This window comes from Zeus faber (assembly GCF_960531495.2).
Source record: "Zeus faber genome assembly, chromosome: 18".
Classification (NCBI taxonomy): Eukaryota; Metazoa; Chordata; class Actinopteri; order Zeiformes; family Zeidae; genus Zeus; species Zeus faber.
In genome coordinates, this window is record NC_137210.1 from 9,345,711 (window position 1) to 9,359,019 (window position 13,309).

Sequence of the window (13,309 nt, forward strand, 5' to 3'; positions counted from 1 at the left end):
GTTCTGCACAGAACAGAAGGTACCAATGACTATAATCTTACATCATGCATTTACATCAACAACGTTTGACATTGTTGCACGGTGCACGCCCCCAATAAAGCATAACCACACAGGGCATAAATATATATCTGATTATCAAGGCATGATGGTAGAGTGAGAGAGGCTGAGTCCGGGTTTCCTCTGACGAATATCCAAAACAAGCTCATTCAGGATACAGGAAGAGCCAACCTAACCAGTTAAGGGAAGAGGACACATCCCGTACTGTCTGTGTGGCGGCCCGCCCGCCACCACCCAGACAGCGTGGGCCACTTAACAACTTAACAAGGGATAAAATTTGATTTACGGTACATGTGAGTCACGAGGAGGGTTGCTCAGTGCTCAGCCAATCATGAGGCTTGTTAAGCCAACTATGAAGTTGTGGAGTAATTGGGGGGTGCACAAACTAGTGGGAATATACCATTTGGGACTGAGATGGGAGAAAGGGTAATAAAATTAATCTCAGCTGAACGGGACTTTACTTCCTAAATGCAGTATGCAACAAGGTAAGCAAAGTACAGCAATCAGGTCAATCAGAGAGGTGGGAACTAAAGAAACGACATCATCGGGAGGAAAAGGCACAGTCTATAGTGGGTTGCAGTATGGAAAGATTGCGGCGCAACTCAGCCTATAAGTTGGGACAGGTAAAGCTGTCAGATGGACCACCAACAGCACATACCCTAATGTACATCCCCTCTTCCTCCTCCTCTAACTCTGACAAGATCAGAACTGAAATGTCAGTGTCAGAGAGTCATTCTTAAATCTCATGAGATTCCCATGACCCAGGGGGGCTTTCCAAATGGAGGGAAAAACATTGTCTCCAAAAAAAAAAAAAAAAAAGGAGGGGGGCGAGGGGGGGGCGGGACAAATTATGATAGAATTCTTAATAGCATTCTTATGACTGCCTTGGCATTTACACAAACTAGGCCACATAACCTTATGGGCGAAGGTCCAACAAAATGGCGCAATGCAATTGAAATACTTGTTTGTGTTTCTTAACATTTCTTTAAAGTGACATGGGGTGTGTTAGCACAGACTGCATTTATATGCGTGAGGCCATTCAGTGGTGTCATGCAGTTCTCTAGGCGCTGCAGGGAAAAGGATGTCGGCTTAACTTTAGAAGCTGGGGCTGCCATTTCTCCACTTCCCAGTTTGTTTCTTTCATGGATCTAGTGGTTTCACAAGCCCCCTTCTGCCTACTTTTGTGTCGATTCATTGAGATGCAGCGGCTTTGGCTCGCACCACGTTCTTAGTAAAGAAGGTGGGAGTTTGGCAGCTAGCGGATTAGGCCAGAGCACCCCCCCCCCACCCCCACACCCAAAAAACAAAAGAAAAGAGTGGGGACCGTCACCCCAGCCAGAAAAGGTCCCTTGTCCATTCACCGGTGTTATTCTGCTGCCAGCGCTCCCCCCTCATCCACCTCTCATCCTCAGCCTAACATTATGTTAAATAAAGGAAGCTGGGAGAAAGGCACGAAGGGTCTTGGGAGAAGAATTCCACAGGGCTGGGGCTTGCTGCGTGGTGGCATGTACTGTACATAGTATCCCCTCAATAGCGATTTCAATGGGCCCCGAGCCCAATACAAGCTCCAATGAAAGCGCTACTTAATACAACAGGGCCACAAAATCCAAAGCGATTAAGATGTGTAAGAATCCTGTCACGTGACCTTGTTTTTTGTTCTGCAAGGCGAAAAAGGATGAATTAGGGGTGTGCATCTCTCCCTTATAAGACAGTCTGATACGCATCTAGACACATGGGCTACGATACGTTTCAGGGAAGAGACATTTTAAAATGGAGCGATTGTTTGGTGTATGTAGACATTTTAATTTTCCATTATAAATTAAAATAAACCAATTCCATGAAAGTGGCATTGCTTACCTTTGCTTAAAGACCAGGAAATCCCAAGTATTCTTTAACTTTATGGCATTTAGATATAATAATATGTAATATATTGTGATTCTCATATGTTATATGATATAGTAATGATACTGGATGCGTTGGGATTATTGTTAATTGTCAGTTATAATGTGTTTCACTGCAGGGGGTTCACAAGTCTCGCAAGTGTATGTGACAAATAAGCTCTTGAACTTGAACTTGAGAGGGAATATGCGAGTGCAATCTGGTGTGGGGGTGTGTGTGGAGGGAGAGAGACGGGGAGAGAGAGACAGAGAGGAGGGAGAAGTGTTTGGTTGTTTGGTTGTTGGTTCAACGGCGTAGGGTATGACCAAAGCAGTAGCCTGGAAGGTAACAATAAACCTCAGTGTGTAATAACAACCTTGTGGCTTCTTCCGCCGTCTAGAACTTCACAATATCATCATCAGTTGAAGCTCTGAACGGCACCGTGAGAAGCAGCGCAGGGTTCAGGCTGAAAAGGGATCTAGAGAAAGATTACGATTTATTTAGGCTCCTTAGTTTCTTACTTGTATAGAACATTTTAAAACATAAGCCTAACTCAGAGATATGGAGGGGAGTCTCCACCTCCTCCACCATCTCCTCCTTTTATTTAAGATCTATTTATTTTCGTTTCCTACTTCTGTGAAACAAACATTTTAAAGCCAACTAAGGGACTGTCCTGCTCCGCCTTGGATCAGGACGGTGGATTCCATAATGGAGAGGGAGGGATCTCCAGTCCCGCGTCTCCAAACAAACAAAAATATTATTTTCAAAGTAACACGACTTACGTTCTAACTAACGTTAGAACAGAGAGTCTTCCTCAGCAGCATAGTTTACAAAAGGGGAATTCGGAGCACAGCTTCTGTCAACGTTAAAACCGGTTTCTGATTCGTATCGGTGAATTGTTATACAATTAGGATGAATGCATCCCAAAGTGCAGCCAACATGTTGGACACCGGCCCAAGTCACAACCATGGAGAAAGAAAGCATTCCAACATTCCATGTCTACCCTCTACTAGGGATGGACTGATACAAATGCTGGTAATATACTGTATATTGGTCTTAGGCTTTAATATGTTATTGGCATTGGAGAATATCACCAATAAGAAAGCCTAATACCTAGAGACACATTGTACATTGTCAGATATATTCAAAAAAGCAACTTATGTTTCTGTGGTATTGGTCTACCTCCACCCTCTATGGCACCCATTTTCAGCAAAACGCAGACTGCCATTGTTCACAAGTTCTATCTTCCTCCAACCCAAAAAAAGTAAAGAATGTAAATAAAGGAAGAACTGATATCCACGTTCAGTGCCAGGAAAGGCCAGGTGATTAGAATTTAATTTCCCAGTGCTGCCTGGGTCTCTCCACTGAGCCCCCTGGGTCTCCGGCCTCGCTGCTAAATGACCAACATTGTCTCAACGGGGCAGAGGGAAACAGAAGTGCACCAGCCAACAGAGGAAACCCTGAGATATTTCTGAGGAAGCCACATGACAGTGCATTATTAAAACCTTCCCTTCCCGTGTATGGATTAAAAAAAAAAAGAAAAACACATCAGGAATGAATGGCATACTCAATAGAAACAGAATCATTTTCCACAATTCGGATAAGAAAAAATAAGTTCTCCCATATTGTGGAAAAAAACAAACAAACAAAAAAAACCTCGACATTAATAAGTTTAAATTAAACACAAGCCCAATGTAACAACCATACTAAATGTAGGGAGGTAGACACTGTTATTGAAAATGTGTAAGCCGTGCACTGCGGATTTCTCAACAGGTGCTGACATTTTTCATTTTGGAACACTGGAAAGCGATATAAAGCCCCCTGCCTTCCCCTTCTCCGCTGCTCCCAGTGCGGTTTGATTTCACCAAACAGGAACTCCTCTCAGCGGATTCAAAGGTCGCCCGGCATTCGACTCTAATCGTCGGCTGCGCAGCTGGACGGACTGCGTCATGCCGTGGAGCAGAAGGAAGGCCGTGCTGTCAAGGCTGACGGTAGATACGGATGCTCCAAACAATCTATCTGTACGCAGCAAGGCATCCTTGACTGTGCTGTGCTGACTGTGCTGCCTGCCGCTTTCAGCAATAGTTTGAAAATCACAGACACATTAAAAGCTCAACCTCAAAATAAGCTCTCACTACTATTCAGTTACACGGCAAATAGCTATACACTGACGTGTAAACCCATTTGTAGCTACATGAAGATATTTCAAGGCCTGTGAAGAGGGCAAAATATTTGCAATTTTCCTGACTGGGAGGCGTCGCCATAAAACCCTCCCAAAACAATAAAAGATAAAACTCACGGTGTCGCCAATCTTCAGGTCAGCACACTTCCTGAGTCCCGGCAGCGGCTGTCCGTCCTGGCAGGTCGCCGTGAAGGAAAGACTGAGGTCCTCTGGGTGGTCCCACACGGTCAGCTCCACTTTGGACCGGATGCTCTAGAAGGTGAAAAGAGAAAAGTCAACTTTGCACTTTTTTTTCCCCACTGCTCAGGCCAACATTCTATTGTATTTCTCCCATCCTTTGCAGTGGACAACTGGTCAATTACTGATAATAATTCGACCCCAAACAGAAAACCAGGCAGCTGGGGTATAAGGGTTGGCAAGGAGGACTTCCACATGTTTTCCAGTTGCCTGAACCGGCTCCATGTTAAAAAGCGACACTCAGCTATTTATGTAGAAACCACCAGCGAGTTTCACTTTCAGGTTGGTTACTCAATATGTTTGCAGCCACAGTGGAAAAGAGTGCGACATGGGGAAATTAATTGCCCTGGTTAGGCAGATTTACACAGCTAATTTTTCTTTTTCTTTTTCTTTTTTTAGTCATTGCCCCAAACCTCAGGGACTAGGCGTGCATCCAGACCGTGCATGTGTGCGTGTGTGTGTTTAAGACACTATAGCTTAAGCAACCTAAGCGATATGTGTAGAATTAAACACGTATTCATTCATGCACGAGCGCTTTCCCTTCCGCTCACGGCTGTGAAATGGCCAGACCAGATCTGTCCTCCACCAGGGATGCTCACCTTCGACTGACCCTTTTAGAAGCAACAACAAATTCACATGACAATAGAAACCGAAGTGGTAATGCAACGCCGCAGCGCTGCTGCTAATACCATGAAGGTGAATGGAATGTGGCAGCTGGAACGTCAACAAGTTTATGAGTCACGACGTTCACTTCAGCGCAGTCCCACACATTGAGTTTTTCAAGATAATATTTGGTTGACACGAGCTTCATTTAGACAGTGCATGGCGTCCTTAGTGGCTGCCATTGGGGGGGGGTCTGACCGAGGTAAGGGAAAAAGATCCACTGGCCAAGACCCACACAGTTGAGTAAGGAAAAATAATGCTCATTAACTGCAGAAAATTATGCTGTTTTGAGGAAAAATGTAGAAGTGACATTAATGTTCCTCTTTAGTGAGAAAGTTCACGAGTGACAGCCCTCCCTTGTTCAAGATGTAACCAAAAGTCACTAAGTTGTGAAGACTGTCTTAGAAATGCAAACCCTCATTACTGTTGTCAATAGAAGGGGTGTACAGTATAAAATAATAAAAAGCATTTTATAATTGAGAACGGCAAACAAGATCCACTTTTTTATATATATATATAGCAATTCCAAAAATAAATGAACCCAAAAGTTCCAACATTAACAACTTGTCAAAACAAACATTTGGCGAATAAAACCTGTTGCACAACGTCTGTCTGGGGAATTTTGGATTAAATCATATCTCATGTTTATGATACAAGATAAGAATGGATGACCCCCACCACCCCCAGGAATCCATTTCCTGTTTGATGGAGAACCTCAGGGGACTGAATTGGCCCCATAAAACAGCGTCTTTGAATCCCAATGACAGCAATGTTGTTGGTTGCAGTCAGGATGGATGCGTCTTAACAAACATCTTGTTTGCATTTTGTCAAACCATGTCCTGGGATGCTACCCTTATGGGGCTGAGGCATAATAAATACTCAAATCCCCATCACTGCCTTACAATTTGTTATAACCATTACAGCAGAAGGAGGGCTATTAAGTTTCACACACACACACACACACACACACACACACACACACACACACACACACACACACACACACACACACACACACACACACACACACACACACACACACACACACACACACACACACCTTTTACTTACATTGTAGGCATTGATGATGAGTTGAATGATATTCTTGGAGTCCATGTCAAGGATTTCTACCGTCGTTCCAGGTATCAGTGCCGTAAAGTTCTTTAAGGCAAAACCAAAAAGAAAAACAGCAACATATTATACAGTTTCACTTAAAGAAAAAAAAAAACATTTGGAAACAACCACGATCAAAGGGATAAAAAAAATAAAGCTACCTTGTAAATGACATACAGCCGTTTGGTCACTGCAAAGATGAGATAGATGTTATTTTCAGCCAGTTTCTCCCCCAGAAGACCGAGGGAGGGATAGTCCTGGGGAGAAATGAACAGCCAGTTTGTTTAATCCTTCACATGAAAAAAAAAAATAAAAAAAAAAATAAGAGAAAGAAGCCCGAGATGCCCGTCAGGAAGTTAATGAAAGGAAGCCATTGCTGTGCCCGATTACAGTGTTATGTTTACATTTGACTCCCCAGCCCCTTATGAACTGAGCCTGAAGGCTAGAAATTGAGGCTGACACAGCAGACTGAGGCAACGCTGTATTTTCCTGTTAACTGCAGCAGTTAGGGGTCAATCAAACCTCTGAATGCAATCGCCGAAGTGTGTGTAACGGTGGGAAGAAAGACTGTATCGTAAAATCCTCCCACACATTACGCATGAGTTCAAAAGGGCCTTCAACAACATTTTCCTCCTGAAATACTGGTCATGCAACTGCTGTTAAACTGACTAATAACCAAGCCAAGGTTCGTCTGTTGATCACAAATAGAATCATTTCAATGAGTTAATGTGAGTAGGGTTGGATATTGTCCTGTGCACAGGACCACATCGTAGCCCTCATGGTGTTAATTAGCATTTTTTATAACGCTAATCTCTTGGGTTCTCTTCTTTAAACATGGGGTTTTATTAATGTTCATGAAAGGGTTTCTTTGTGGGATGATTCCTTTAGAAGAAAAAGGAAACCAGCGCCGCACGGGGCCGCATGGCACCGCCAAACGCGACGGCGATTATTGAATCAGACAGACCAAAAGATGTTTGCTGGGTTGAATCTGACGCAAGAAGTTTCCCCCAAAGTCCACATCTTAGGTTGAATGAGGGTATTAAAATACATGGTCTCACTTCACCCATCACTCAAGCGTGGCCTTTGGTGTGAGCGATGGATTAACCAAACTGGGCAAATTGGACGAGAAGCACATTCTCCAAATCTAGTTATTTGGGGTTGGGTGACAGCCAAGTAGAGCAAGAAATACACAGAAATGCAGCATTCTTTTTTTTTTTTTAAGGCATTACCTCAAGCAGACATCCCCAATTCGCACAACAATTCCCACGAGGATTTGAAAACAGAGTAGTAGCTTAAAATGATTTAAAAATGTGTTTAAAAAGATGGAAGAGTGGATGGGAATGAAAATGTTGTCTGGTAAAACAATGCACAAGAACAAGGTACAAATACAGGTTCCCAAATCCACCGTCATTTCCCTCAAGTTTAAATGAGAACCGTGAGTGGGTAGCGCATCTGTGCGAGATCCCTTTCTCCCCTCCCTCGCCAGCATTTTGTTTTTTTAACTTTCCGACAAACGCCTGTGCAAATATCTCCTCGCTGCTCACCATCTTGGTGGAGGCGCTGTACTCGTTCTTTTCGTCCATGTAGCATTCTCCGTCGTGGGGCTGAACCAGGCCGCCCAGCTTGCCGTCCAGAGCGAGGTGGGGCACGTCATCCGTGGCGAAAACCAGCAGGTGGAAGGCCTCCTTTCTCCACCCGATCCTGTCCTGTTGGGGGAGGTGGGTTATGATAATGTATTGCATTATGTCTCGGTGGAATACTCCACTCTCAGTGGACAACAGTGGCAGTCAGCGCCACTTCATTTTAGAACAATGGCCGCTGACAGTTGCCATTGCAGCCGCCTCCACTTCATGCCAGGATCCTCATCACTCTGAAGGGGGTAATTTTGCGATAACGTCTGGCTGGCTGCAAATTGTCACTTACGTATAATTTAAAAAGACAGAAGTGGTAAGAGTTGATTCAAATTGGCCTTCAAATGACATATCTTCACCAACGGGGGAACCTTGGCGGCTGCTGGGGTTTTCAAGCTCTCAGAACGGGCAGCCCAGTTCGGACTCTGTTGAGGAGGAAATATCAGTCACCCCCAGACCTGTCAATCAGTGCTCTATCTGCCCAACACGCCACTTACATCCCCAAACTGATCTCATCTGCGTTTGGATGAACATTCAACTACCAAACATGTCGCAAGACCCCTCCAGTACCAAGGCCGAGAGGCCTCCTGTCGTTTCCACCACTTCCTTCTTTGTCGAACATTGTCCAAGGATGAGGTGACTGACTGAAACTTTAATAATTATATTCCAGTATTTGTACATACAGTTATGAAGATTGCCATTTGGCACTGTGAAATGCTGCTGGCTGTTTGGGCAATATATTTTTTTTACTAAGGTTTTAGTACAGACACCAACATCCATGTTACGAGGCAGCATACTGCCGTCCTTCATAAAAGGGTTATGGATACTTAATTACATCCCATTGGTTTTTTATAACTGCCAATCCTGACAGGCAGACAAAAGAGTGTAAAAACATCCAGAGCCATCGACCACCAGGCCTGGCTGCTATCAATGGGGAAACAGAGGGAGACAACAGTCCGTGGCAGGGGGAGGATTTGACAGAACTGCTGACTAATGGCACGGCACTAAACAAACATAACCTTTCAAGCAGTGGCAGAGGGATAAAAGCTGCTATATTTGTGATACATTTATTCCTTGTGTGTGGATTCGACTGTCCAATCCACAGGTGGGTTTGTCCAACACACACACAGAGGCCACTTTGTAGACGCCGCAAAGGATTGTAGTCAAAAAACATGTTCCAACTTCCCATTTAGGCCTTTTGTGGAACGATGGCTATTTCCTGTTGTTGGGAGTCTTGGAGGGAAACCAGTTTCTCTACGGCACCTTAAAGCTTGACCGCCGTTATTGGATTCAAGTCCATGAATACCACACCATGTGTGAAGCTCACATAAAGCTTGTTTTTTGGGCAAGGAACTTCATCAAACAGATCAACTTTCACAACCGACGTGTATCAAACTTGTGAAAGAAGAATTCACCTTATCAAGCCTCGTAACCCCAGGGCGTTTAAAACAGAACAGTTACAGTAAATTACAAGGCACGGGCTATTTTGCATGGGACTGATGGTGACAGTGCTGTGTGTGAATGTGTGTGTGCGTGTGAATGTGTGTGTTAGTGTGTGTCACTTCCTCCAAATTGTTATCTCAACATTTGGGTGGGGTTGGTGTTGGGTTTGAAAATAGGGCCTCTCTGGTGCAAATTCCAGAGCCATTTCTTGATGCAAATCCGTCACTGTATAGCATATAAAAGATTGCCGAATAGAGGCCGGCATTAGGGCTGCACAGGCACGCTCGAGGGACCACCCACCTTACAGACGGCGGCCTGCAGGATGGCGTCGAAGCCGCCCTCGGGTGCGTCCCTGTTGCGAGACACCATCTGTTTCTGCACCTCCTCATTGAAGCGGTCCACCTTGTCCGTCAGCGAGAGGAGGTGGCGGAAGCCAAAGGAGGGGACACACTTGGGGAACAGCTTGTATCTGTAGAGAGGGACAGATCTGTTGAGGTCCAGCCTACCAATTTTAAATTTAGATTGAGGCGAAAGTCCAAACCAGAACGACTTTCTCGCCTCAAGTCCAAAAGATTTGGATGTATCCGCGATTAACTTATTTGTGCATACTCTGTTCCTCCGTGAAGTACCTATAAACAGAGCCACTTTAAGTAAAATAAAGCTTTATTTATGAAGTCGAAACCACCTCGTTTGCATCTGAAGAACATAATATAAAAACTTGGAAATTGCATTACTTTCATAGACAACAAGATAACCGTTTTTTTGAAGATAATTCATTCATTCATGATGTTACGAGCCAACGTTCTGATGAAAAGTTGGTGATCAGCAGATGCTTCCAAATTTACAAGAGGAAAAAAACGACACAAAACAAGAACACTAGACATCCTCCCCCGGTACACATCACTCTAAATGTAGGCCACTCCCTCTGCCCTTACAAATGGGCTGAGCAATGACAGAGTCCACATGTTTCCATCTGTCCCTTTAATGTTTCCTACAGTGACACACACACACACACACACACACACACACACACACACACACACACACACACACACACACACACACACACACACACACACACACACACACACACACACACACACACACAACCTAGTTGGGAAGTGATGCGCAAGGGCAGTCAGCTAGCTAGTGCAGAGTAATCTCACCTCCGGGGTAAATATGATGGCCCTCTGTGTGTGTGTGTGTGTGTGTGTGTGTGTGTGTGTGTGTGTGTGTGTGTGTGTGTGTGTGTGTCCCCTTTTCAGCTTTCCCTTAACAACACACGCACACATGGTGGCGTGGATGTAGAGGGTGGCCATTTTGGAGGTCTTCTTCTCAGTGTTATGTCAGATGTGATAAATAATGAACCATGCACACTCATAGCAGCAGAATCTCTCACTATGCATCACTCATGAATAGTTAAAGATAAAACTTGTAGGTAGGAAGTAAATTGAAGACAATTTAGAATATTGGATTTTACTTTAACAAAAAAAAAAAAAAAGGCTACTATGTTCTATTGCGCTGTGACTCAAAGCAGAAATCAAAAAGGTTTTTGAAGGAAGACACCAATCCTTAAAGTATGTGACAGCCCTGCGCCCCTACTCACCCATTGCAGGGATTCTCTTGGTATTTAGGCGCTGAGTAGGAGAAAGGGGACATGTTTTTGTCCACAAAGGAGCCAAAGCCCAGCCTGAAGTTGCTGGTAAGCCGACTCATCTCCTGGGTCAGCTTGGTGCCCAGGTTGCGGATGGTGACCAGGTCGTCTTTCATCGAGAGCGAGAGGTCCATCAGGTAGTATAGGTCGACCGGATAGTCCTCCACCTGCCGCACTTGGACCTCAAATGATGTCTGGTCACCTGGATGGGTGGGTAGACAGATAGAGGGTTACCAGTTTACCTGGTAAACAGTACAATATCTGTATGAGAATGTTTACTGATAACCAGAAGTAAATTGAGTGTAGTATTCTTTGTTCTATTACAGAAGCAGATAATGATGGCTCCCGACAGGCCAGTCTAATGTCTACTGGCATTAAGTTCAAGTTCAAGAGATTATTTGTCACATACATATACATACGGTCATACATATATGCAGTGAAATGTCATGACACCCGGTGATTACGCACAATAAGCTCTAAAAATACTATAAAATACCAAAATGTGCGTAATCGACACAAAGTGCTCGCGCAGGCAGCCGCAAGGGGAGGCGCCACAATCGCGATTCTGGGTTCTATAAAGTGATGCCTATAAAATATTCTACCTGGTCGCAGGCTGAGAGAGATCTTCTGAGGCATGATTTGAACCACGTCGTACTGGGTCGGCGCAGAACCCTTCGAGCTCAGTGGTTCGTTCCTCAGGATTGAACGGGAACTGATGGGGAACTCGATGAACTGGGCCTTGCAGCCCCTGTTGTGCAGATTTTGGCTGAGGTCACACCTCGACATCAGCGTCCGCACTCTCCCAAAGTCCTGTAGTGATGAAACCCAGCACACCCGCCATTGGTGATGACCTCACTAATGAATTTGACTGCAATGTTTGTATTTATTATTATTCATTTTTTACTTCAAATCTGTTAAAAGATTTGGGTTTCTGTGATTAAGGCTGGATAAATGTCAGTATTACTTTGTAAAAAAATAAAATAAAATGTAAAAGCTGCCTATTAGTCATTGAGCTTTCACTGATCCATCTCTCGTCTGCTGGCTTTAAAGTTTTGCGTCAGGGCAGGTCATCACACGCAGTTTCACAGGAATTTGCCACCGTTTAAATGGGAACATTTTGAACATATAGTCCCTACCTCTTGTGCACACCAGGCGCAGCTGGGGTGAATAAGGAGGCATTCTTCACAGGAGGTGGCACTGCCACTCATGCACACGTTGAGACCTGGGGAATGGGAAAACCTACGGTACAATCACAACAGCACTGGCGCAACTACACAGTCAGAGGTGTTATGGTTGGCGACCATAACAGCATTCACACAGACGATGTAATCGCGTCGCTTCAAACGCAGCAACCTGATCACTTTACAATGTTAAGTGTACGGGAATAAAATAAAAGCGTCATAATTCGACAAGAAATGTACATAGGAACAACGGAATCAATCACACCCGGTATCGATCAGTGCATGTTGATCTGATTTGCGGATTTGTAGTCTCAAGTTGTGAAAAAAAACGGACCACCAAACGCACCATTGAGTATCGTACCTTGAACACCGTGTATGAGTATTTCCAGAAACACGCAGGAGAGAGCCGCTCGACACATCAGCATCCCTGAAGTCCGCATGGTGTCATTTAGAGATTTTTTGGGGGGGGTTTGGTCCGGATCCTGGAGTTTGTGGAAAACGGTGTGACCGCCGCGCCGCCGATCGGACCTCTCATCAGCTGCGATCCTCCGCGCAAAACACACCAACTCCCTCGCGGTCGGTCGCCTTTTGCTGCTATAACTGCTTTCACCACACACAACTCCTGCGATCAAATGTCAATATCGATCCTGTTTTCCATTTTTTTTTTTTTTTAAATATCCCGAAAATTAACACTGGACATAATCCTGTTGAGTGTCCTCTTGTAGTGAAATCAAGTGATTTACGTTCTTGGAGCGCTTCCCCGACTCGCCCATAACTGACATGAAACCGTCGTGTTTTTGTTTTTTTTTCCAAGTTTGTTGTTCCGACCAACTTGTTGTTATGAAGAGCCAGCCCAAAAGTCAACAAACACAAGTCCACGTCCGCCGGTCCCGCTTCCTCCCCCGGTCAGCACGGCTCTGGTGCGTTCAGCTTGGACTCCGCCTCTTCCCACCCAGGGGGCCAGAGCGCCCATTAACCCTTTCGTCGCTCCATCCAACGGGCGTCCACGCACCGTCCTCGTTTCAAGTGCTCTCAGAAACCTCCACTAAACTTATTTTAAATTCAATGCTATGCTTCTGGAAATTCCATCGCGCGATGAGGTGTGGGAGCCCCATGTTAGGCAGAAATGTTTGTTTATCGTTTGTCTACCGATCCTCTGTTTGGCGCCCTCTATAGGTCCGATCTATATATGACGGCAGGACAGGTGCGCACGGAGCAGTGTTGCCAACTTGGCGACTTTCTCGCTCGATTTAGCGACTTTTCAAACCAG

At 44.8% G+C, this 13,309-nt stretch overlaps 1 protein-coding gene across 1 annotated transcript in view; it reads right to left on the reverse strand.

Annotated features, from left to right (window-relative positions):
• The window catches only part of itgb5 (integrin, beta 5), a 36,553-nt gene extending 23,621 nt beyond the window's left edge, over positions 1-12,932 (reverse strand). Inside the window, exons 1-9 of the mRNA XM_080018605.1 lie at positions 12,401-12,932; positions 11,995-12,080; positions 11,461-11,668; positions 10,811-11,060; positions 9,505-9,673; positions 7,675-7,836; positions 6,292-6,387; positions 6,089-6,178; positions 4,235-4,369 (exon numbers count right to left, since the gene is read on the reverse strand). Of these exons, the coding sequence (XP_079874731.1) occupies positions 4,235-4,369; positions 6,089-6,178; positions 6,292-6,387; positions 7,675-7,836; positions 9,505-9,673; positions 10,811-11,060; positions 11,461-11,668; positions 11,995-12,080; positions 12,401-12,479 (1,275 nt within the window). The 5' untranslated portion in view covers positions 12,480-12,932. The remainder of the gene's footprint in view (positions 1-4,234; positions 4,370-6,088; positions 6,179-6,291; positions 6,388-7,674; positions 7,837-9,504; positions 9,674-10,810; positions 11,061-11,460; positions 11,669-11,994; positions 12,081-12,400) is intronic.
• Positions 12,933-13,309: the final 377 nt, after the last annotated feature.